The sequence below is a fragment of the Diabrotica undecimpunctata genome, chromosome 7, assembly GCF_040954645.1.
Source record: "Diabrotica undecimpunctata isolate CICGRU chromosome 7, icDiaUnde3, whole genome shotgun sequence".
NCBI lineage: Eukaryota > Metazoa > Arthropoda > Insecta > Coleoptera > Chrysomelidae > Diabrotica > Diabrotica undecimpunctata.
Window position 1 is genome coordinate 154,573,803 of NC_092809.1, and position 26,476 is coordinate 154,600,278.

Genomic DNA, 26,476 nt, shown 5'->3' on the forward strand with positions numbered 1-26,476 from the left:
GCATGCCCAACCGTCTCATTAAATAACCAAATACTACAACAAAAGAATGATGTAAAATACTTGGGTATGCACCTGGACCTCAGATTAACGTGGAAGAAACACATATTCACGAAAAGAAAACAGTTGGTTCTGAAACTCAGTACAATGTACTGGCTAATAGAAAAAATATCACAACTGAATTTGTACAATAAAATCCTAGTATACAAGTCAGTTATAAAGCCAATATGGAGCTATGGGATCCAACTGTGGGGATCTGCGTCAAGATCCAATATCGACATACTGGAGAGATTCCAATCGAATTCATCAATCGTGATCTTCAGATGAAAACTGTCAAAGAAGGAATTGCCAATTACTCCCAAAAATATGACAGACGATTGCAAAACCACCCCAACAGGATAGCGAAGAACCTTGTGAGGCCCCAGGAAAATAGAAGGCTAAACCGTCTTACTCCAAACGATCTACCAACAAGATTTTAAACTTTTAAATTTAAAAAAAAAAAAAAATTTTATTTATTATAAACATTATATTAGAGTCACAAATAATTTTGTTACTAAAATTATGATTTAATAGGTTATTGTCACTGGACACTCTCCTGCAAGTCTCTTGTAATCTAATTAAACAATTTACTTATTATAATCCTTATTACAGACTGTAACTAAATGGGATGTTCAAAAAAAAATTTTGAAAGTGAATATCATTTTAAGTTAGATAAAAATCTAATTAAAAATAAAAACCTTTTCTCTGAGTGTACTATCCAAGCTTATTAAAAATTTACTATAACAAATGTCTAGTTACCCGTACAACACAAATTCTTTATACTATAGGACGCAAATACTAGCAAATATATAAGGAAAAGGGTGTAGAAAATGGACTCGTATTGGAAGTGAAAGCTCCCTTGCCCCTATCACAAATAACTACTTTTATCTGAAGTGAGTCATACCGAAGGGGGATGATTCACCCTACTTTAATAAATAAATTCATCTTCAAACTGCGGCACCCACAGGCACAGATAAAACTTGGTGTTCGAATTTTATCCTCGTTTGCATTTATATTTTGTTGAAAAGTAATACGTGAAGAAAGTTAGATTGATCCTGCCCTGGATTAAAAAACTTACCGTAAAGTATTATCATCATATAGAGAGCCTTCTTACATTGTATTAATTCATGTAATACATTCCTGTAAATATTCATTATTTTATACAGCATGGTGCAAAAGTCGTAAACTGGTCGATTTTTAATTTAAAACAAATATTCCAACATATTTTCTTTTTATTGTTTATATCATTCATTTTGATCTGATATTGTTTATATCATTGCACTAATGCCATATGCACCAATATGGTGCACACTATCATATCCAGAAGCTTGTTTGGGAAAATCAATATAGCAGTCCTAGAGGCCACACCGTATTGATTGTTTAATCTGCTTTTTATTTAAATATTTGATTATCGATTATTATTTTGTTTCTGTAGTATTTTTTTGCAATATACATCAAATTTATCTAGGAGGCCAACGGATTAAAATTTTCATATAAATGTTAAGCTTGTGATTCTTTACTGGTACACACAGCCGTTATCAAAATAGTGCTGTATACCAATATGGTTCACAAATACATAAGCAAATAATACCTAATCAGCGTGGCAGAGTCAACCTGTTAATATATATATATATATATATATATATATATATATATATATATATATATATATATATATCTTTAAGGAATATGACCGTTTAATTTAATATAAAAAAAATGTGCACTCGTAAGTGAATGGGATATTTTCGGTCAATTTGCAGATAAAAAAGACAAGAGTTGTGCTACTTTATCTATTTATTGAAGACGTTTCGCCCAATGTTCATTGGGCATCATCAGTTCATCTAAAAGATTTTCATCAATAACATTTCATATAAATGTTAAGCTTGTGCATCTTTACTGGTACACACAGCCGTTATCAAAATAGTGCTGTATACCAATATGGTTCACAAATACATAAGCAAATAATACCTAATCAGCGTGGTAGTCAACCTGTTAAATATATATATATATATATATATATATATATATATATATATATATATATATAAATATATATCTTTAAGAAATATGACCGTTTAATTTAATATAAAAAAAAATGTGCACTCGTAAGTGAATGGGATATTTTCGGTCAATTTGGAGATAAGAAAAAAGACAAGCGTTGTGCTACTTTATCTATATTTATTGAAGACGTTTCGCCCAATGTTCATTATAGATGAATGAATAACAATAAATAACAATGAATAACAATAGTATTCCTTTCTTAGACATGCGTGTCTTTAGAAATAGTGACAATACACTAAGTACAAGTTGGTACAGGAAACCTATAGCTAGTAATAGGTTTCTTAACTATCATTCTTGCCATCCGTTCAAATACAAAATAAATCTTATAAAAGCACTCAGCTGTAGGCTACATAGGTTAACACATCCTGATAACAAAAGGGATTCTCTTTTGTTACTCAGAAGTATACTATCTGACAATTCTTACCCTACATCTCTCATAAATAAATACCTTTTTTCAATAAGTTTTGGGTCTTCTATTGATGATTTACCTAATGATGATCAACTTAGAATGATTTCTAATAATATTATGAACAACAGTACTCTACTTTCTCCTAAAATTGCAACTTCCACCACCTACTACTCTTCACTAGCCTATTTCCCATATAATACTGAAAAGCTTATTAAATTGTACAAACAGAACAATATCCCGGTTAAGATTGCTATCAATAATGCTAAGACTGTCAGGAACTTATTTTCTAAAATTAAAACACCTCTTTCCTTTTGGGAACAAGTGAATGTAGTCTATCACATACCCTGTTCTGAATGTGATGCATGTTATATTGGTCAAACTGGCTGTTCCCTTAAAAGACGCCTTACTTCACATCGTAGTGACATTAAACTTTCTAAACATACTTGTGCCCTTGCAGAACATGCAATCAACACCAAACATACTGTGAATTTTGATGATGTTAGAATTCTCTGTAGAGAACGTAACCTTAATAAGAGACAGTTTATGGAGATGTGTCATATTTTGAAACAACCTAATGCATTAAATAAGAGAACTGATATCAGCAACTTAAGCCAAATTTACCATGCACTAATACTACAAAATTGATTCTTCCGTATTCTACTTTTAAATTATTGGTTTTTTCTTCAACTTCTTTTATTATATCATAACATTTATGTTGGCATCTACAAAACTTTTCCTTAAATCTCACCAGCTGATTGTCAGTTTTGACATTCAAGCTTTCAAATACTTTATTTTGCATGATATGATCATAACAGTCAAGATCCCTAGCCTTGCCTTTGTTAATATAACATTTCAAAATTGACAATTACATTTTTTGATAGATTTTAGAATCAATCAATGTTTTCAAAAGTTAAATTAAAAAATTAATATAAAATTACTTTAATTGGGAATCTTCCGGCGTTCTGTGTTTCTGTGTTTTTGCTGATTTATTTAATAGATTAATTTTTGATGTTTCTTCACAATAATAACATCTTAATGCTACAGATCTTTTAAAGGTAAGATCATTTACTTAATTGTTTTTCATATAGATGTATCGCTTATAATACTCTTTTACATGAACTGATGATGCCCAATGAACATTGGGCGAAATGTCTTCAATAAATAGATAAAGTAGCACAACTCTTGTCTTTTTTATCTCCAAATTGACCGAAAATATCACATTTATTTACGAGTGCACATTTTATATATATATATATATATATATATATATATATATATATATATATATATATATATATATATATATATATATATATATAATGTTATATATGTTATATGAGAAAATATTAACCTTGAACTAGCTGAAGTTTTCGCCGACTTCACATTTCATCATGCAGTTCCCATAGAAACCGCTGACTTGCAGAAGACTCTTGGACCGACCGTTATCCAACAGCCATGGGACCAGCAACTCTGCGTTTTATAGGCAGGTTATAAATTATCGTCCTAGACGATGAAGACTACTCCTAGCTGTTACTTCAACTCAGTCAAATTTGTAGTCATTTTAAATAATGTAATATTTCAATTGTACCAACTTAGTTCTTTTAAAAAAGTTAAACAAGTAATTAGTGATATAACATTTGGCGCAAAGTCAGTAGGATCTGGTTAACGTTGCTAGAACACGTGTATACTAACTGGTAACGGTGGATTCTCATCCCTTAATGAAAAAAAAAAGAATCTACGAACGTCCTCACTCCTGAATCCTACGGAAGGAACACCTGGTAACACCCCTGGTTGCTGAGCAGAGAGAACAAGACGTCCCGATGTTCTTATTTATGTAAGTTGATTTTGAATCATCCTGTTTTTATATTTTATTCAATACAACTTATGATTTTGATTATACAGAAAGTCAATTAATCAAAATAATATAAGAAAAATATACATTACATACATACAAAGTTGATTATCTAATATTTTAAAGAATTAATATTGATATATTTCTAAACATTTTTATTGATACATTTTTTTATCGATACATTTTACTAATATAAACTCATGGACAAAAATATCAAATATTTTGAAATTTTTCAATTCTTTTTCTGTAGTCACTATTATTTCAAAATAATTTTAGATTACTGATTTTACTCATATAGTAGGCTGATATACTCAATTGGTTTAAACTATTTTGACGTTTATTCAGCGTTTAGTGACATTCGTGCATTTTATTATAAAAAACCTTCACGTAAAGGAAAAAAAGGTAAAAAATCATAGTAATTCGGTTATTTTTAGTGTAATCTATTAAGTTTCATTAAATATTGTTTTGATTCAAGTAAATTTAAAACAAATATGCCACCAATTCGAAACTGCGATGAAGCCCAAGCAGCACAGATTGTAATTTTGTACGAAGAAGGATATACACAAAAAATAATCGCACTGCTTGTCAGAAGAAGTCAATCTACAGTTTCGAATATTTTAAAAAAGTACCATGAGACAGGCAATTTTGTACGAAGGCCTGGTCAAGGACGTCCAAGGTGCACAACCGCACTTGATGACCATTTTTTGGTTCTTAATTCTACAAGAAATCGCTTATTGACATCGATGAACCTCAGAAATGAGCTACTAAATGTCAGAAAAGTTAATGTGAGCTCAAAAACAGTTAGACCACGATTAAAAGAAGCAGACTTAAAGCCTAGACGTCCTGCAAAAGTTCCACGTCTTTTCCAAAATCATAAAGCTCGTCGTTTGGAATTTGCAAGAAGACATATTCATTCGAATATCGACAACTGGAAAAATGTTCTTTTCACTGATGAGACCAGAATCCTATTATATAAGCCAGATGATCGAAACCACGTCTACCATTCTAGTTGGAGAACGATTCGCCACCTGCAATCTTACCCAGACCGTTAGTTTTGGAGGTGGTGGCATAATGCTTTGGGGAGGTATTAGTTGGGAGAGACGAATGACTGATGAGACTTACGTTCAAAATATTCTGCAAGATCATGTTTTGCCATATGTTGGTTACATTGGATATGACAGATTCATGTTAATGCACGATAATGCTCGACCACATGCTGCTGCCATAGTAAGTAAATATTTTGATGAGATCCAAATTCAAAGATTGGATTGGCCACCATTTAGTCCGGATTTAAATCCAATAGAGCATATATGGGATCAGCTAAAACGCCGCATCCGACAAAGAAATCCAGTTCCAAATACGATAGAGCAGCTTCGGCTTGCTGCACAGGATAAATGGAATGCTATTTCCCAAGGGTATGCCCAAAATTTACTTGCAAGCATGCCTAGAAGGATGCAAGCAGTAATAAAAGCTAGAGGCGGGAATACTCGTTACTGAACATGCACTTGTTTCAATAAAAAAGACTTGTTTAAGCAAGCAAAAGTTAGCATTTAAGTTTAGAGTAAAAAAATCTTATTTACCTAGCATTAAGCATTATTGTTTTTTCGCAATTTTCTCCGCATAAAAATTTAAAATTGTTCATTAAACATTCTTAAAATAAACTCTTTTCCACAATAAACGACTTGATTGACCAGAATTTATTTCAAAAAAAAAATTGAAAAAATATTCGATATTTTTGTCCATGAGTGTATTTATTTTGATATATTTTATTGGTAAAATTTTTATCTTGGTATATACTAATTTATTATCTTATCTACTGATTTATTATCCATACATTTTTTTTATATCTCTCTATATTTCTATTCCATCTCATTCTTATTTAAAAATCCCCCACAAAATGCCCGAGACACGTTCACAAACTCAACAAGATATCGAACCTTATAAGCTTTCAGAAATATTTTCACTTAACCCTGAATTTGAAGGAGATCCAATTTCTCTTTCTACATTCTTAGATGCATGCTACTGTGCTATTATAATGGCCACAGGCGTTCTATTAACGATTCAAATAAAAAATAAACTTAGAGATAAAGCAGCTTAACTTATAAATTTTAGAAAACCCTATTCTCATCCAGAAATAAAACAATTATTAAATCTTCATTTCGGAGACAGTAGAGACCTGACCTCCTTAATACAACACTTACAACGACTAAAAAAATTATCTAACGAATCACCTCTAACATTCTTTAACCGATTACAAGTTTTGAATGCAAAAATGCATGCCTCCATCCAAAAATCAAGTTTGTCGCAAGATCAAAAAGCTGCCCAATGTGAATTAATTAACACCATGGCTCTAAACACACTGTTAACCGGTTTAGAATCTCGTTTAGGACAGGGCCAGCAACCCTCCTGATCTCATTGAAGCCAGCAATAGTATTCGACACGAACTTCAATTATCGTATTTCGAAACACAGAAATCAAATATTAAACCAATCATCTCCAAACCCTCTCAACTAATGAGAAGGCCCTCGTCCCAATTTTTAAAATGTACAAATTATGCTCGCATTGGTCATTTAAATACCGAATGCCGCTCTTCACGTTTCGAACAAACAAACCAAACCTTTTCTAGACCACCCGGTTATCAAAACCAATATAATGGTGGACCAAGAAACTATCAAAACAATCAAAACTATAATAGGAATCAATATTCCATCAATTAACCGAATTTATACCCACAAAGAAATGCTTTTTCATCCCAAAATCAAAATCGTCCATCTGTTATTTAAAGAAATCCAAATTTTCAAAGGGCACATGTTTTAAATGAATCATCATCATCATCCAGCCCCATTTTCACATCCATTGTTGGATATAGGCCTCCTCCAAACGTCTCCAGTTCTCTCTATCTCTAGCTGCTGCAATCCAGTTTGTTTCTATTCTGCTTAGGTCGTCGGTCCATCGGGTGGGTGGTCTGCCTCGACTTCGCTTGTCGGCTCTTGGTCTCCACTCCAATAATCTCTTCGTCCATCTTCCGTCTTCCATTCTAGCAACATGTCCAGCCCACCTCCACTTTTGTTTATTGATTCGCAGTATAATATCGTCTACGCCAGTTCGTCGGCGTATCTCCTCATTTCTCACGCGATCTTTCAAGGTCAGGCCCAGCATTGATCTCTCCATTCGCCTTTGTGTTACCCTCAGTTTTTCGGCAGTAGCTTTCGTTAAAGTTAGGGTCTCTGCTCCGTAGGTCAAGACTGGTAAGATGCATTGGTTAAATGCCTTCCTTTTCAGGTGAATTGGGGTATTTGTTTTAAAAATGTCTCTCATCCTTCCATATGCCGCCCATCCCAACGTGATTCGTCTATTTAGCTCGCAGGTTTGGTTGTCTCTGGTTATTCTGATTTCATGACCCAAGTATGTGTATTTATCGATTCATTCTACCTTGTTGTTATTGATCTGTATCTCTTCGCTGGGAACCATATTGGTCATCATTTTGGTTTTCTCGAAATTTATCTCCTTTAAATGAATACCCTGACGAAACACAGGAAAATTATTATACAGACCACAATTACTATACAAACAGATGATTACACAGATAATTATGATACAGATTATTATACAGAAAATAATCTGCAGACCCATTTTTATAATAACCATGCCAATAATACACCCAATACACAAAATGATCAGGATTTTCTTTCACTTTGCAATCAAAACCATCCTCCGAATTCAACGGATATTACAGAAATACAAGAACAAATCCAAACACTTAACGTGGACAACTTCCACCCAAATCTCAATTTTCCCGAACAGACATTCCTGTAAGCCCCTTTCATACAGTGGCTTTTAAAAATTTATATTACATTAATGATGCTACTAATTCTTTTAAACTTCTAATTGACACGAGTGCTGGAATTACTGTTTTTAAAGAAAATACAGCACGAAACTATCATAATAGATTTCACGAGAAAGTTACTATTCAATGCATAACCGACGAAAAATTATTAATTACAGAATCTGTCCTTATTCCCTTTACTAAAGATAATCCTCACAAAGTTGTCATTTTTAATCTAGACATTGATTTCGATTGCATAGACTTCCTGGATCATTATGAATGTGTAATAGATCTAAAATCCCGACACTTACGTATAAATTTTAAAACCCTTACCCTTCACAAAGTAGGACAAGAGACAAATACACCCGTGAAAGACAAATCACACTCCTTACTGAAACAATACAAGTAGAACCTGAAAATAAAATTAAGTTAGATCCCACAACCAAACCAAATATAAAAGCCCAAAAAACCATGAGTAGGGAATGTACCACCTTCCAAAAAACCCAAGACCAAGACAAAAATCTGGAAAGGCCGGAGAGAAAACAAATAAAAGGAAAAACAAACAGAATAACGATTGATAGCCGGACCGAACAAATATGCAGACTAAAATGCAACTTATCAAATACAGATGCCATATTATCAGCGGAAGAAATAGAAAACGTAACATAAATGTAGCCAAAAAACAAAGTTGTACTAGTGAGGCCAGGATATCTAAAGAACTCGAAAAAAAGGAACATGTCAAAATTCATTCCAAAACAGGAAACAAACAAAACTTTAATATAAAAGACTTAATATAGGTAAGCGGAAAGTAGTCACAAAAAAGAAATGGCCAAAAATGAAGTGTGAATGCCAAGATAATCTTATTGAAGGCACAAAGAAGCTTGGACAATCGTATAAACTATGATAACAACTTTATAGTAAATATGATATCAAATTAAACATAGATTGATGATTTCGAGGATCTCTTCAAAAATTAAAAGGAAAAGTTGCTATAAAGTAGAAGTCCAAGTCCATCCATCCAATGGCACTACAGCCCAAATCGGGTCTTGGCCTCCTTCAACAGGCTTCTCCAATCATTTCAATTTACCGCTGTTCTTTTCCATGAACGCATTCCCAGGCAGTTCCTGGTATCCTCATCGACTTCGTCTTCCTATCTCTTTTTAGGTCTTTTTCCCTGCATTCTTGCATTTAGTAATTTTCTGGGGATTCTATTCTGATGCATGCGGACCACGTGTCCTGCCCACCGTAATCTCTGCAGTTTAGTGTATTGTGCTAGAGTTGGTTCGCTATATTGCTCGTATATTTCTCTATTATACCTAATTCGCCAGTTGTTGTTTTTACTTATTGGGCCCAGTATCCTACGTAATATTTTTCTTTCAAACACATCTAATGCATTGGCAGATTTCTGTGTCACCACCCATGTTTCACAACCATAACTTACTATGGGCCTGATTATTGTTTTATAGACCCGGAGTTTTGTTTTCCGGTGTACGTCTCGCGATTTTAATATGTGGCCCGTCGCGAAATAGGCTTTATTTGCCAGCATAAGCCTTTTATTTATTTCCGGTTCTTCTTGAACTTTTGAATTGCTTGCGACCAGATCCATTCCTAGGTATGTGAATCTATTCGCATGTTCTATATCGTCAATAAAGTGTTGTTGCGCCGGTCTATTTGATCTGGTTTGTATGAGTAGTTTTGTTTTAGTGTAAGTCCAAGTGGGCGAAGAAATTAATGGATTTAAATTAATGTTTCTGTAAATAAAAATGACAGCCTACTGTCACACCTGTTTAAAATACTCACCAAAGTCATAACTACTCGACTAACAAGGAAATTAGACGAATACCAACCATATGAACAGGCAGGTTTTAGAAAAGGCTATTCAACTTCCGATCACCTGTTAACCACAAAAATATTAATAGAAAAATGTAACGAATACAAGTCTCCAGTTTTCCTAGCATTTGTAGACTACGAAAAAGCTTTCGATACCATAGAACACACGGCCGTAATAAACGCAATGCAAAATTGTAGAATAGACAGCAGATATATTAACTTAATAAAAGAAACTATGATCAAAGCTACAGCTACATACTACCTAAATGAAAATGAACACACGAACCCTGTACCATTAAACAGGGGAGTCAAACAGGGAGACACTTTATCACCCAAACTGTTCACCTTAGTTTTGGAGGACGTTTTTAAAAACCTATATTGGAAATATAAGGGAATAAACATCAATGGCCGCTACCTCAGTAATCTACGATTTGCAGATGACATAATCCTGATAGCTACTGACCTACAAGAAATGCAAACCATGCTTTTAGAACTACATACCGAATCTTCTAAAATAGGACTGAAAATGAATTTAAACAAAACAAAAGTCATGCACTCCGAAGACACCGTGACAATAATAAACGATAAAGTTATAGAAAAAGTTGAAGAATATATATACTTAGGACAAAAAATAATACTAAATAGGGAAATTCAAACTGAAGAAATAAAAAGAAGAAGAAAGTTAGCTTGGGCAGCATTCGGTAAACTGAACTATATACTCAGAAATCAACAAATTCAATTACATCTTAGATCTAAAGTTTTTGATGCATGCATTATTCCGATATTAACTTATGCGGCACAAACATGGACAATCACAAAAAAGAATATGAATATACTTAGAGTCACTCAACACGCGATGGAAAGAGCAATGCTAGGTATATCACTTAAGGACAAGAAAACAAACACATGGATAAGACAGAAAACCAAAGTCACCGATGTGGTGCAAAAATCATTAAAGTTGAAATGGGAATACGCTGGACATGTAGCTAGGAGCGATCTAAACAAATGGCACAGATCAATTTTAACCTGGAGACCATACCAACACAAAATACCCAGAGGCAGACCTCCTATGAGATGGACAGATGATCTGAAAAGGACTGCCAGGAAAAATTGGCTACAAGTAGCGTACAATAAAAAACAATGGAAAGGAAGACTTGAAGAGGCTTATGTTCAGATGTGGACGTGAATGGCTAGATGAAGAAGAAGAAGAAATAAAAATATTTACAGAAACTGCTTGAAATGCTTTAAGGCTATACTTAAAACGGCGAAGAAATTTCAGAAAAATGGAAACTCGTTGTCTCTATTACCTATATACTATCACTAGTTACAGTGAGAAACTATTGCAATTATGAACTAAAATAAAATATATAAAAACAGTAATATATCTCGACTTGCTATATTTCGTTTTATGCAAATATTTAGTTACACGATTCATTTTTTTTAAACCTCTCGATTGTTTGTCTACTTCGCCCACACGATACACGGTTTACGTCAGAGTTTGACGTGTTTATAACTGAATTGTTTTATCTACCCAAGTTTGATTCATGGAATTCAAGTTATCTAAATTTAATTGATTAGTTTGTGCTAAAAAAAATAAACACATTTTTAGAATGTTAACTTAAAATTATAAAAAACTAAGGAAAACTAAAGATTTGTAAGTTACAAAGAAGTTAGATTTATTGGAATCAACAGTAAAAGCTGTTACATAATATAAACCCGCGTTGACATGGGTAGTGAATCACGAACAAGAGCCACACTCGTGGTGACATGAATTGTAATAATTTCACGACTGTGGTTATGCCTTATTCGTGCAGATAGCTTACACGATAAATATTTGCTTCAGAGTCGAATATACAGTGCTTGGTGGCACAAGCATGTCAAGTTATGTGTGGTGTGATAGCAGACAGGATTTCACAAAATTTAGCAAGAAAAGGAAGAGAAGACGATAGTTTACATTTGCTTAGAATGTCGGAACATCATTTTCAATATACATTGGAACTTACTAGCCCCAAAATTTAAAAAAAAAATCTACTAATATGAGAGAAGGTCTATCGGCCAAACTGAAATTGCAAAGAACATTTCGATATTTTGCTTATGGAGCCGCTTTAAAAGTTTAGAATATATTATTTAGAGTCTCCAAATCATCCAATTTTGATTGGGTTTCTCTTATTTTTACGTGCGATTTGAGAAAACCGTCCATTATTTTGAACCATCCAACTTTAGGGGGATAAACAAAATCAGAAAAACACCCGGACTTCATGCTCTGCCATATGACATGACATCGTCTGTAAATATAATGCAACGAAGTCTTAAAAATGAAACAATATTTAATTCCTAAAAAAATATTTTACACAACAAAAATGTCCCATGATTCACCATCTCACACATACTACTGTGGATTAGTTGGTGAGTAATATATGGGTTAGATAGTGAACTAAAAATATGGACGGCATTGTATTTTCTTAGTTTAAATAAGAATTTTCCACACATATCACAATTCTTTCCGTAACTCGTACAGTCTTCGTGTAACCAACGCTGTCACCGAGCACACTTTATCCAGTCAACAACTTTTTTAGTACATTTATATTATTGACCACATCCAATACAGTAGTCATTATTGTCTTCTTTAACTCATCATTCTTTAACATGAACATCGTCATCCATCCAGTTCTGGTTCACTTTCCCCATATGGGCCCATATTCTTGAATTTCAGGGAGTAGAAATTGCAAGAGAAAGTGACGTAAAAGTAAGCATGCCTCCCTAAAACCGAAAATGCTGTATTCTTGAAAAAATTCTCTTAATATGTGAGAGAAATGTCACTCCCCAAGAGAGTAACAATTTCTACTGATAGTAGGTAAGAAAAAATTGGAAATAGGAGCGAAATTAACAATACATAACCTTTCAAAAACCGAGGGAAGTGTTTTGTTTTTTAAAAAGCGAAAGTTTATATACGATGGTTATCAATAATATGCTCTACTCGAATTATATTATGTTCAATAATGTTTTGGAGGCAGTTGAAGATCTTCAAATTGGCCGGGATATCCTCCAACCAACGGACCCATTTCTTTTGTCAGATCGAAAATTTTTACAAATTTTTAGGCTGCACAAGGGTATTGTAAATGATGTTGAGGAGTTGTTATCACCATTTATGTTGCCACAATCCAGAGCATCTGACTTTCTATAACCACAAAGGTAAGTAAATAAGCAGTTAGTAGCTATGGCTGGAATCCATTAATTTATCAGAAATTTATAATCTTTCTACAATAACACTATCTTTCTCTTTATTGGTTTCGAAAGAGAGATAATCATGTTGTTAAACCATATGCAACAAGTGACTATTTTTAATTCCTTTATCTTTTAGGTTTTAGCTGCATTAAGATTGTATGCCAGTAAAAACCATTAGGAAATAACTGGCACTAACCACTACATTTCAATAACTCAGGCATAAATAAGTAGAGCTATAGTAGAAGTGACCAATGCTTTAAACAGGCCTGAGATTTTAAAATAGAAAGAGAAATTTCCCAGAACACAACAAAAAAGAGAAGCTCTTCGTACAAGGTGATTAACGATTATTTTTCCTATGAAATCTCGACAAGCCCTCTAAACAGTTTTCGATTTTAATTGTTTTGATTTTATAGCTTCTTTGACCTGTATGGTTTTCCTGGAATTTTGGCAATTATTGATGGTACACATGTGGCAATAGTGGCCCCAAAGGATCCAAACCATCCAGAACACATACATATATATTAATAGGAAAAACTACCACTCCTTAAATGTGCAACTGGTAAATTTATCATTAATTATATAAAGTAATTAGTGTGTAAATTTATGAAATACTAAAAACCATGACTATAAATTAGGCATCCTCTCCTAAATACAGGATATCTATAAATATTCTGAAGCATATTTAATATATTTCAGGTTTGTGATCATGACTTAAGAATTCTGAATGTCAATTCAAGATTTCCTGGATCATCCCATGATAAATTCATATGGGTACAATCTCCTGTGTCAACATGTATGGAGCAGTGTTATCGCAAATTCCCGCTAATGTATTTTTTTTTGTTCAGGTAAGGAATAATAAGTATGATACAAGAATGACATACTATTAGCGATAATCTACAAACCCTTTGTGAGTCTTGGTCTGCTTAACAATGTTTTTCCATTCTGCCCTGTCGGATACTTTCCTTCGCCACTGCCTGATGTTCATGGATTTAAGATCCATCTCTACGTCGTCTATCCATCTTTTACGGGGCCATCCTCTTGTTCTGTTTTCTTGGAACTTCCATCTCGGGACTACTTTTACAGCTCGATTATATGGCATTCTTTCTAGGTGACCAAGCCAGTTTAATATTTGTGACTTAACAAATCTAACAATATCTGCGCTCTGCATTAGTTCATCCAGCTCGTGGTTCATTTTAATTCTCCACGAACCATCGCTGCATTGGGCTGATCCAAATATCTCCCTTAGTATTTTGCGCTTAAATATTCTCAGTTAATCTTCATCAGAGGTTGAGAGGGTCCACGTTTCACATCCATATGTGACCACTGGTCTAATTACTGTTTTGTAGATTCTAAACTTAGACTCACGATTCAGTAACTTACTTTTCATTAAGTCTTTGTATGCATAAAAGCACTTATTACCGCTAAGAATCCGTGCTTGTATTTCTTGACTGATGTTGTTGTTGTCATTTATTATTAAGCCTAGATATGGAAAAGTGGAGACATATTCGTAGGTACGGTTATCTACCTTCAGATTCTCATGTTGATTCGATTTTATGCACTCCATATATTTTATTTTGCTTTCATTTATATATAGACCAAACGTAGCAGCTTCTCGTTTCAGTTCTATAACTTTTTCGCTGAATACCCTTTTGTTGCGGCTTATTATGGCAACATCATCCGCATATGCGCATATTTGCATTGATCTTATATTAATACAGCCGTTTATATCCAGTTTTCTAACAACAGCTTCTAAAGTTAGATTAAAAACTGTTGTTGATAAGGCATCACCTTATCTAACTCCATTTTCAATATCAAAGGCCTGCATCATATCTCCATCTATTCTCATCTTAGCTTTGGAACCCTCCAGAGTCATTCGTATAAGTTTAACCAACTTATTGGGTATCCCTAACATAGATAGTTGCTTTAACATCTTTTGTCGATCTTCTCCATCAAACGCCTGTTTGAAATCGATATACAAGTTGTAAATAGGTATGTTATATTCAACACATTTTTCATGTATACCTCTTAACATATGTATTTGGTATATAGTTGACCTCTTTGGTCTGAAACCACATTGGTATTCGCCAATCATCTCCTCCGAAAACAATTCCAGGCGTTTGTCTCCCTCTTTGTACATAGGAAGTATGATTCCTACTTTCCAATCTTCTGGGATGGCTTCTAGTGTCCATATGCGGCCGATTAGTGTATGGATACGCCTCCATACCGCATGTCCACCATTCTTTATCAGTTCTGCAGTTATTCCATCTGTGCCAGGTGCTTTGTTATTTTTTAGATGTTTTATGACGTTTATCGTTTCTTCCAATGTTGCTTGCTCAACTATTTGTATTAGAAACTAAGATATGATTTTTTGAAATTGCCAACTTTTGGCTTGATTTCGCCTTTAAATTGCTCGTAACTGCAAGAGGTTGCAAAAAATGATTATTTTTGTTAAATTTACCTATAAAAAGTGTTTGCAATACCTATTTTCAACTCGTTTTTTATTTTGCAATAAATTGTTAATAAATGCCATTCGTCCAAAAGAAGATATTTAATTTTTTTGTTTTAAATGATATAAAGAATCATTACACTTACTTGGTTTGTATCAGTAGTCTTTTATTGGGGGGTTATTTGTCTTTTTTATGCATCTAAATTGGAGGGGAGGCGCTCGCCTAATATAATTTTTTATATTTTACTGAATTTTATTTGATTTTATTTCCTTTTACTAGTAATTCAAAAATTTCATCAATTATCCAAGTTTGTTTTGCTTTTAGATCAGCATCTTTTTGCCAACATTTTTGATAACATGTCCATGCTCCATATATTGTCATAATAAAATGCTAATTATAGACTATTGACCAATTTTTCTACTATACTTTCAATCTCGTAAGGGTTGAAATTCTTAGTTTTATTCTTGGGTATTAAATTCTCCAGTTTTCTCGAAATTTTAGTCTTAGAAGGTTCTACGAGATACCTTTGTCAACCCTTTTCCATCCACTCCTGAATGTAGGTCTCTCCCAATTGCTTCAATCTTTCTCTATCTTGCGCCAATCTAATCCACTGTTTGCCTGCCATTGCTCTTATGTCATCTACCCATCTTTTTTGAGGTCTTCCCATGCTTCTTGTTGTCATCCTTGGTCCCCATTCTAGAATTCTCCGTGTCCACCTGTTGTCATTATATCGGGCTAAGTGACCTGCCCAGTGCCATTTCACTTTTGTAATTTCTTCCACAATATCTCTAATCTTCGTTCTACGCATTATCTCGGTGTTTCTAATCTTGTCTCTCAGTGATATTCCAAGCATGATTCGTTCCATTGCTCTGTGCGTTGTTTCTAATTTTTTAGCAGATTTTTTTGGTAAGGGCTACTGTCTCCAAGCCGTAGGTACAAACTGGTAGTTTACAGGAATGGAGGTGTTTTTCAAGATATATGCTAGTTTACCGAAAGCGCCCAATGCCAGTTGTGTTCTTTTAATTCCAGCATCTTGATTTGGTTTTCTTAGTTTGATGACATGACCTAGATATACATACTGTTCAACATTTTCTATGGTATGCCGCTATATACCGCTCCTGAAACTGCATTTAATTGTTGTAATATATAATTTAGTTATTAGATATTATCGGCTATTAAAACTATGTCATCTGCAAATCTCAAGTGTATTAATATCTAGAGAATTACTAAGAATAATCAAAGAGAGGAAAATGCAATACTTGGGTCACGTGTTGAGAGGCGAAAGATATTAATTATTTCAAGTTATACTGGAAGGAAAAGTACAGGGCAAAACATCAGTAGTAAGACGCCAGAACTCGTGGCTGAAAGACCTGAGGAGATGGTTCTACCGCTCATCCGCAGAAATATTTCGCGCAGCAGTTTCCAAGACTACAATTGCCATTTGGATCGCCAACCTTCGAAAGGAGACGGCGCAATGAGAAGAAGATTAATATCTAGTTTTTGTTAAAGTTTACTTGGCTACAATTAATCTTAAAAGAATAATATTTAGTGAGGCTTTTTCCATGATTTTCTTCATACCATAAAACTACTCCAGTTATATTTATGAATTCCTAATAATTAAATAGCTCATAATTATTTTCTTGGTGTTAAATTTTGGTACTGGTAGTAACTAACCGGTACCATTTACAAGGCTTATAACTGTATGCTCCCTAAATGAGCAATTTTTGATTTAGCACTCACAGCTTAATCCACTTGAACTCAACTTTTTTTGAGAGATACTTCTCGTTCTTCTTTTTCGTTTGGGAGATAAAGTTTCTGGCAAAAGAACAGTTGCAGCAGAGTTACCTATGCATGTTTTGATTGACTAGCTATAAAATTCGATCACACACGGTGTAATGAAAAATAAAATTATAAAAAATAATTGCATGAAAGTTTTAATACTTCTACCTACATGTTGAAATGAATAATACGAAAACTGGATTTCAGTACTGGTGATAGTGTTGTACCTATTACACGAGTCGTAGGTGCTAAAGGAAATTTTTCTCATGAATTATAATCTGGAAGAATTAGGACAACGACTTGTTGAATTATGGAACGAATTCAATCAATAAGATAAAAAAACTTATCTCAAAAATCTATTACCTATTATGGAAATAACTAGATATTACCTAGAAAATTGAGAAAATTGTAGGTACTTATTAGATAATATATCTACATACTTAAAAATTAAAAAAAATAAAATATCTTGCCTTATATACAATATACCTATAGCACATTCCACCTTTGCGCTTGCTTAAATCCTTCAAACATTTCTAGTGGATAGAAGTTACCTCACAATCTTGCGCAGTAAAGACCTTTTAATAATACCTTTCACGTCTTATTATTTAATCGATATTGAACTACCAAAAAACATATGATTATAGGGTATTGTAGAATGAAAGCCTATTTATTTCTTAGTCTACATTAATATTAATACCCTCTGCATTATTATTTAATCCAATATGTACCTAGTAGGTATATTTGTATCTACCAATCTATTACAATAATTTATAATTATTAAGTATCGTCAGATATTTAAAATAGCGATGTCCCCACTATATATTTATCTATATTCCTAAATAAAGTACCTACATTACAAATCAGAGGCACAAAGGACTTATCAACTCAGTAAAAAATCTCATTTTTGTTTATTGATTCACTAGCTTTTAAATATAAAGTAATAATATAGGATAATAAATGCAAGTCTATAATATAAAATACAAAGTATATATAGATTTTTAAACAAAAAATTAATAATATAATTTTATGGATTTTCATCTTTCATTATATTATCGTCTTTCTGTTATTTTGTGATTCTGACCTACAAAAATTTTTAATATATTCCAATCTGCGCCATCTCTTATCTGATGGTTGAACTTCAATAGACGCGAATGTTTATTTCACGTTTTACCGCGAGATGTAAGCACTAGTGATGTAACGAATATCTGCTTAGTTTTGCATAATATTCGCATTCGCGATATTTGTGGGAATGTTTTGCGAATATAAATATGTATAAGAAAAAAAACTAATTTGAAGATTAGGTTAATAAAATAAAAATCCATTCTCTTCTCAGTTTTTTTATTAAGAAAACTCACTTTATTTTACAAACTTAGAAAACTATAAAATTAGAAAACAAAAAATAAATGATGCAGTGTAAACAAACAAAAACAAATTATTCTCTGAAACCATGGACGTATAAACACAGATCGTCCATGTCTGAAACTTTTATTATTAAAGTTTTTAATTTTAGACAATCATCTTGAAAAAGTCTAAGAATTATTAAACTATAAATTAAAAATAGTCTATGTCTTTTTATGTAAAGAGTTTAAACAAACAAACATTATAACATTATAGGTGAAACAAATAAGGGGGCAAAAAAATGTAAACAATGTTTGAAATTTCACTTGTTTCCCAAGATATTTACACGGAATTTTGTGAAAAAGGTTTTTTTAAAGTTTAAAGTAAGATAATCTCCTGACCGATTACTTATACTTATACGCGTGTATTTTAAAATCATAATTAGATAAGACATAGTTTTTCTAATAAGTAGATAGGTATATGTATATTGGTTAATCTCTAGGTTTAGAGGAGAAGGAGGTACCTAATATGGAACCCCATTTTGATTTTCCTACGCAATTTTTTTAGTTTTTTGTGGATGGACAAAAATTAAACATCAATTCGTTGTGTGATGATTAATTGATTACATTTATTATTGAAATTAACATCCTGAAAACAGTTTCAAAATGAAATACAACATTCGGAAAAAGTGATGATAATATGGACCTCCTGAAAGTTGATCCACATTATCATCTAAAACATACAGATTCATATTAAGGTCAAAAATTAAAGGTATAGGGTTCTAAAACTAATAATACATATAACTATCCACAAAAATCACGAACGTAATTGTCTTTTTCGCAGTCTGCACAATCACAATGGACCCACATTTCGCACTGAACCCATAGTTCACCTTTTATGTCCTCCAAAAAATTTTCCTTCGCAGAAAATACAAATTTCATCATCTTTTGCATTGGGTACTCTTCCCAAACAATTGTCTGGACCACCACATGAGTTAAAAACAACGCTGTCGCACCCTTCTTCAGACGATTCTGATTCTTCTTTTGCTTTTGATTTTATCTTTTTTGTTAAAAGAAGTGCTAGATGTAGGAATTTGCTTTTGGTGAAGATGAGAATTTAATGAAGAATGAATTTAATAAGAACACTTTTTAAATAAAAATGTGGATATAACTGAGCGGCAGCAAGAAAAAAGTGGTGCAATTGGTGGACCTCACTTGCCTCCACATTCTTTCCACGTTGTTCGTGTGGGTACCCGTTTCAGGATCGACAAATTGCTTAGAATAGTTCACGGTTTGGTTTTAAAATCCTTCATAAGACAAACAGTTATAAGCTTTCCAGCAATCACTATATGTATATAGTTGTCTCGGAAGAATCCATTCCTGAATTATTCTCAACAAAGTGTCAGTATCTCTGGTTTCTACGGGCACTAAGAAACATTTTTTTAGTTCCGTTCGAATCCATCAAAAACCCACTGGCCAGGATACAAGGTACCTCTGTTTTATTTTCCCTTGTAAAACTTTGCTTGGTCCACTTCGACAATATTTCCTTTGTCGCCCAGTTACTCTGAGTTTTTTATAGCAAAACCTAGAGAAACTTCTCGGCAGAAGGAATACCAGTCAATCACAATCCTAGATGAAATTTTCTACTCACACCGAATGAAGTCTTGACTAGGAGGAACCATATTGATAATCATAACTACGAAAAGAAATATCTTTTCTATAGGTAATGGAGTCTCTTCGAAAAATGTTCAGTTGTTTTATCTTGCTAATTATTTTGTAGCATCTAAAGGTTCCTTGCACATCCACTTTAAGTTCTGCTTCACATCGGCCCACAGTTTTTTTCTTCATCATGCCGTGATTGTACATAAATATAGATTGTATATAGAGAATAAATATACATAAAAGTATAGACTGCAAAGTGAATAAAAAGTAAAATATAATCTACTGTTCAAATTTTAGACTAATGCAACTAGCCTTACTATTGTAAGTAAGAACCGTAAAATGCATTAAAACAATAAACAAATTAATAGTTTAAATTAAATTAAAGATAAAAAAATTAATTACTACATTAAGCTAAACTAAATATTGTTCTGAAACACAAATTAAGAACTCCACAAATTGGTCCTTATGTTTCATATGCTCCCTCTATATGACTTCGTGGAGGTATGATGGAAACAAACCTGTGGAAGGTTCACATTGTCAACGGAGCTTCTTCTTGGCACGCATGCAAACACTTTCTATGGCTTGTGTATGACTGTATGAGCTCTGTTATCATCTAGATTTACGAAGTGATTCTGATGAATAACGGTTCAGTGCTCATACACTTCTCCACCCAGGAGACCAATGTTCCTAGATGCTCCCCATTCATTAGTAACAATTATTGTACCTGGTAGAAATGTTCTAAAAAGAATATTATTGTATTCTATGACTAAATATTTGTAATATTAACATACCTTGATATAATGGGCAACAAAGTCTCTTTATTTCGTACTGGAACCTGTGTAAGGAACATTTTTTTAGTATTCCATTCTATTGTCCCAAAAATCCATTGCCCTTTCTTGTAAACACCTCTATGGTACTTGTGGAACTAGGGTGAGTGGTTCACCATTCTCATTAAAGCCTCCTAGTGCCACAGGATGCTGCTCCAAATATCTGCCACAAACTTCATGGCAGAAATTACACTAGTCAGCAACAGTAACACTGGTGGTACCTAATAGGGCTTCCCTGCGGATAAGTTTCTGTGGGAAGTCATTTGCAAATCCATATATCATAATTATCAGTTTCGAAAGGGCCAGATGACTTCCCGCAAAGAATGATCCATCACGTAAGGATTTTGATGGTAAGCATTCCTTCACCCTGCAGCCACTGCGTTTTACAAATGTTTTGGTTATATTGCATGTTTTCAATGTGTTGCACACTATACTATTTTTAATTAAATAATGTTGAAATGAGCACCACACTAGTGCTATAACATCATATATATTATTAAATGCAGTAAGAAGTCCAATGGTCCAATATTCCATAACTCCTCCTCATCTGATTCTGATTAATAGTTAATTGGCTCCCCGGCCACCCCGGCAGAACAATAAAAGTAGCCATGACAATTATTTTGTTATCACAGACTTCCGCTGCACTTAGAAAGCACTAACCCAACATATATCTTTATGTATTCTTTTGATATGACGATTTCGTAGATTCCATAATTTTTTGCTAAAACAAAGTCTTGGGTAATTGAATATGGTGTTTTAACTAACAGATTTTTTATGTGTCCTTAGGCTTGGTGCTGGAATAAACCCGCCAAACCATAGACATTATGTTTATGATATCTATGCTTTAAACAAACAAACCAAAACAAACAAATACATAACCTCAAAATGTTCTCTGTCAAAATCAGATGAAGATGACAACCAATTACAACAAATGTATGATGTATTTTTTAGTGTACTCTATTATTAGCCCCGGTTTTAACATCCTATCTAGATATAATAATTATGTTGTGTTGTGACTCGGTATTGTTACTATATAACACGGCATTTTGGCTACACACACACACTACACATTTTATTCAGGATGAGCTATTCGGCTCTGGCGTCTGGCGTCGCCCGATTATAATGTAGGTTAAACATCACGGTTACAAATGAGAAGAAGAATTTATAAAACACAAAACATCAAGTTTTATTTCTATATTATTTATCTATGTGTTTGGTTATGTAAAATTTTAAACAATATTTTTATAAATACCTAAAATACTTAAGTGAATTAGTATTTACAAGTAGATAAAAATAAGTAAAATGAAGCGAACGCCATTGATAATTTCACATATGCAACGATTCTTTTATAACACATCAACTCATTCAATTGTAACAAAAAATCAAAATGTTAATGTTTCATTTTTAGGAACCTCTAGCTCACAGATATCTTTAAATTATTGCTGGAAATGTGGAGCAGAGCGAAAGGGGTCTAACATATTTTGTGAAAAATGTAACGTTATACAAGTACCAAAAGAGAAGAGTAATTATTTTAAGGTGCTGGAAATTCAAGAGACCTTTAATGTTGATCAAAAGCTTTTAAAGGAGAAATTTAGGAGTTTTCAAAGTTATATACATCCAGATAAGTTTAGTAATAGGTAATTATAACTTTTTGTTTATGCTGAAAAGCTTATAGTAATGTCTTATGACTTTGACTGTAAGATTCTCGAACAACATTTTAATTAAGTAGTTCTATTCATTTATTTTAGTTTGTATTATATTTACTATTTTCTGCAAATGCAGTGGGCTTCTCTAATTTCATAAGTGTATCTTTTGGCTCATGTCAATATTATTCACCTTTATAGACTGATTATTTATTTTATTAGACTAGGCAGTTTTTCAATGATATCACGGTTTCTATTAACTTTTTACTTTTTCTGCAATATAATATAATTTTTTTATATTTTATAGTACTAGTGAAGAGCAACACATTTCAGAAGAATATTCCTCTTTGATCAACAAGGCCTTTAGTAATCTTCTATCACCTTTAAAAAGAGCTGAACACTTATTACATTTGAGAGGAGAAAGCATTGCAGAGGGCCAAACTATTGATGAACCTGAATTCTTAATGAAAATAATGGAATTAAATGAAGAGGTAACATTGATCTTAATTTATAAATACCAGTATACTCGCGCCATCAGTGCAAAACTGTTGAAGTAAATTTTTAGGCAAAGCCTCAAAACTTACTCATAAAATTTTGACCAAGGTTGAAAAAGTAATGTGGTTAAATATTTATATAAAAGTAGAGGGAATAGTGCACATCATTATTGCACTCCTCTGCTTATAGGTATCTCTTTAGATTTTTGTTTTTCTACTGATATTATGTCATTCTCATATTGATATAAATTTGTAATGATTCTCACATCCTGTTCATCTATTTCTGTGTTCCGTAATATTTTTGCCAGTCTTTTGTCTTGTATTTTGACAAAGGCTTTCTCAAAGTCATCTAGACATATAAATATGTCACAGTTGACATCTCGAAACCATTCTATGAGTATTTGTATAGTAAATAATACCTCCCTAGTGTCCAAGCCTTTTCTAAATTCCAGTTGGTTTCTTGTTATTCTATCGTCTAGTTTTTTGTAGACACGTTCATGTATCACTCGCAAGAAAACTTTTAAAACATGGTTCATCAAGCTGATCATTCTATATTCTTCACATTAGCCATTCTTTTGAAGTTTCCCCGGTATAGTAAATTTCATTGAATAATTCTACTAGTATATCCATGTAGTTATTTGTTAGTGCCCTCAATATTTCTGTAGGTATTTTATCCGCTCCCACGGCTTTATCATGTTTTATATGTTTTAGTCCCTTTGGTAGTTGTAGGCCCCTAGCTCTTGGTTCTATTGTCTCCATTATTTCGTCTTCAATATTTCGCCTCAAATAGCTCTTTTATATATTCTACTACTACTACTAGTCGGTTTATAACGTTTTCCGACTTCCAATAGCCACTAGTACGGTTGTTCCATAGGTCTTCTTCAATGGCCCTCTCTCTCAGTTCTTTATTTATTCCTTCTCTCCAACTTTTTCTTGTTGCCTCGTTTTCTCTTTCCTTCTGGTTGCCATTTTAATATTTCTTTTGGTATTCGTTGTTTATCCATTCTTTGTATGTGTCTGAACCAGATTGTTTTGTTGTTAAGGCATACGTGACTGTTCGTTTGATTCCCATTATTTCTCTAATGCATTCGTTGGTAATCCTTTCTCTTCTAGATCTTCCTGCAGCTCTTCTCCAAAAATCCATTTCTGTTGCTTTCAGCGTTGCCAGTGTTCTTTCTTTCAGTGGCCATACCTCACAGCTGTACAAAGTGATACTTTTTACTATAGTCTCATATATCCTCTTTTTATTTTATTTGCTGATGGATTGGTCCCATAAAATGCTGTTTAACATTGTGATGGCTTTTCTCCCTGACATATTTTTCTCTCTTATGGCTTTGTCTAATGTTCCATCTTGTGAAATAGTGATACCTAGATGTTTGTAGTCACAGCAGTGCTTTATTGTGGTGTTATAATCTAATATGAGATCTTTTTGTTCTACTCCAATGCACAGGTATTCAGTTTTCTTTTTTATATATTCTCTTTTATATATTCTTCCTATCTATTTATTTTCTCTGCACTTTCAATTATTATTTTGTTATTTTTGTCCATTATGTTTTCAATATCTATTTTTTTTGTATATGCCAGCTGTTTCTTTCATGTTCCTGTGCACGCTAAAGTTGTCATGTTGTTTTCCTAAACTTTTTATTTCTGCACATTTTTCTGATAGCCGCAATTCCTTTGTTCCTTTGATTTTTTGTTTGATTGTTTTCTTTAAGTTTTTGTATTGTTGTCCTTTTTTATTCTTGTATTTCCTCCTTTCCGATATGACTTTATTTCTTGTGTTATACATTGTTTGCTTTTAGGGGATCTATCGCCCTCCAGCTGTTGTATGATGTTCTCTAAGATGATGGGTAGTCCTTCTCTTTCTACATCTGTTGGCAGAGATCATCTTCTCTTATTCTTCTTAGATTAATTCTAGGTGTTTTTGTGGCTGTTTTTAATATCTTTAGTTTTCAGATAAATACTTTTATTTATCTGAAATTTTGTTTATAGGACATTTTATTTTATTCATTTATTTTTTAAACTTATATAATTGTTTTAGATTGAAGAAGCTGAACACAATGTAGACAAATTGAAACAACTAGATGTACAAAATAAAAAACAACTGGATAAATTAATTAAAGACATTGATGAACACTTTAAAAATGGAAACTTAGAAGAAGCAAAGAAAACTATTATTAAATTTAAGTATTTTTCTAGTATTAATAGCAGAATTAATTCAATATTTAGAGAAGCTGGAGTGGTTGATTGATATTAGACAAAATTATTTGTTTTTAAATTAATTATAGGTGATATTAAAGTTTTATTGTGGATTATTTGCCGAAAGCAATGGAGAATTTATAAATTTTTCACAGAGTGTACTATTTACTGTTAACAATAAAAAATAAACTTGAAGAAAGTTGATTAGTTGATTATTGACAAAATTAAAATAGAAACTAGACCCCAATAATATCTCTTCCACAAAGGAGATAGGTAAACAACTATCTCAGGCAGCAACTATCTCATCTCATGTCCAATTTCTTTATTTTACAGTGGAATCTTAATGGGTTTTATACCCATTTAGAGCAATTGCAACTTTTGTCGTTTCTGTCACAATGAAAAAGAAACGGCAGAACATATACTATGCAACTGCGTAGCACTGTTCTTCAAACGACTAAAATTCATAGGAGAGGTCAGTCTGGCGTCCTCTGACATAGGAAACAAGTCACCTAGGAAGCTAATCAACTTCATCAGAAGTATTGGCATTCTAGAGTTTAACTAGATTAAGGTATGCACAAAAGATCTCTATAGGTTGAAGTGCGGTGAGGCCGCATGGCCTTAATGACCTCACATAATCTAATCTAACCCTGCGCGGTTGATGTGCTTTTGTGTTAAAAAAAAACTTGAAGAAAGCTAGGTTGCTTTATTAGACTAAAACTTTATTGACTGCTTTTTGTATTTTAACAAGTATTTGTGATATGAAAGGTTGAAAGTTATTATCTTAATAGTAGACATATTCAGAAAAACAGTGTTTGTACCAATATGAGCAAATTAGCATTGTATTTAATT

General features: G+C 32.8%; 1 protein-coding gene across 1 annotated transcript; it reads left to right on the plus strand.

Annotated features, from left to right (window-relative positions):
- The first annotated feature begins 22,483 nt into the window (after positions 1-22,483).
- On the plus strand, positions 22,484-25,834 carry Hsc20 (iron-sulfur cluster co-chaperone protein HscB-like protein, mitochondrial). Its single transcript, XM_072539632.1, has 3 exons — positions 22,484-22,928; positions 23,242-23,425; positions 25,470-25,834. The coding sequence occupies exons 1-3, from the start codon at positions 22,594-22,596 to the stop codon at positions 25,677-25,679; spliced, it is 729 nt and encodes a 242-aa protein (XP_072395733.1). The 5' UTR covers positions 22,484-22,593; the 3' UTR covers positions 25,680-25,834.
- The last annotated feature ends 642 nt before the right edge of the window (positions 25,835-26,476 follow it).

Bases quoted from the DNA above. Each gene is read 5' to 3' on its own strand.
- Hsc20 (XM_072539632.1), top strand. From the start codon at position 22,594: ATGAAGCGAACGCCATTGATAATTTCACATATGCAACGATTCTTTTAT. The intron at 22,929-23,241 runs GTAATTATAACT...TATATTTTATAG, and splicing joins CCAGATAAGTTTAGTAATAG to TACTAGTGAAGAGCAACACA. The intron at 23,426-25,469 runs GTAACATTGATC...TAATTGTTTTAG, and splicing joins TAATGGAATTAAATGAAGAG to ATTGAAGAAGCTGAACACAA.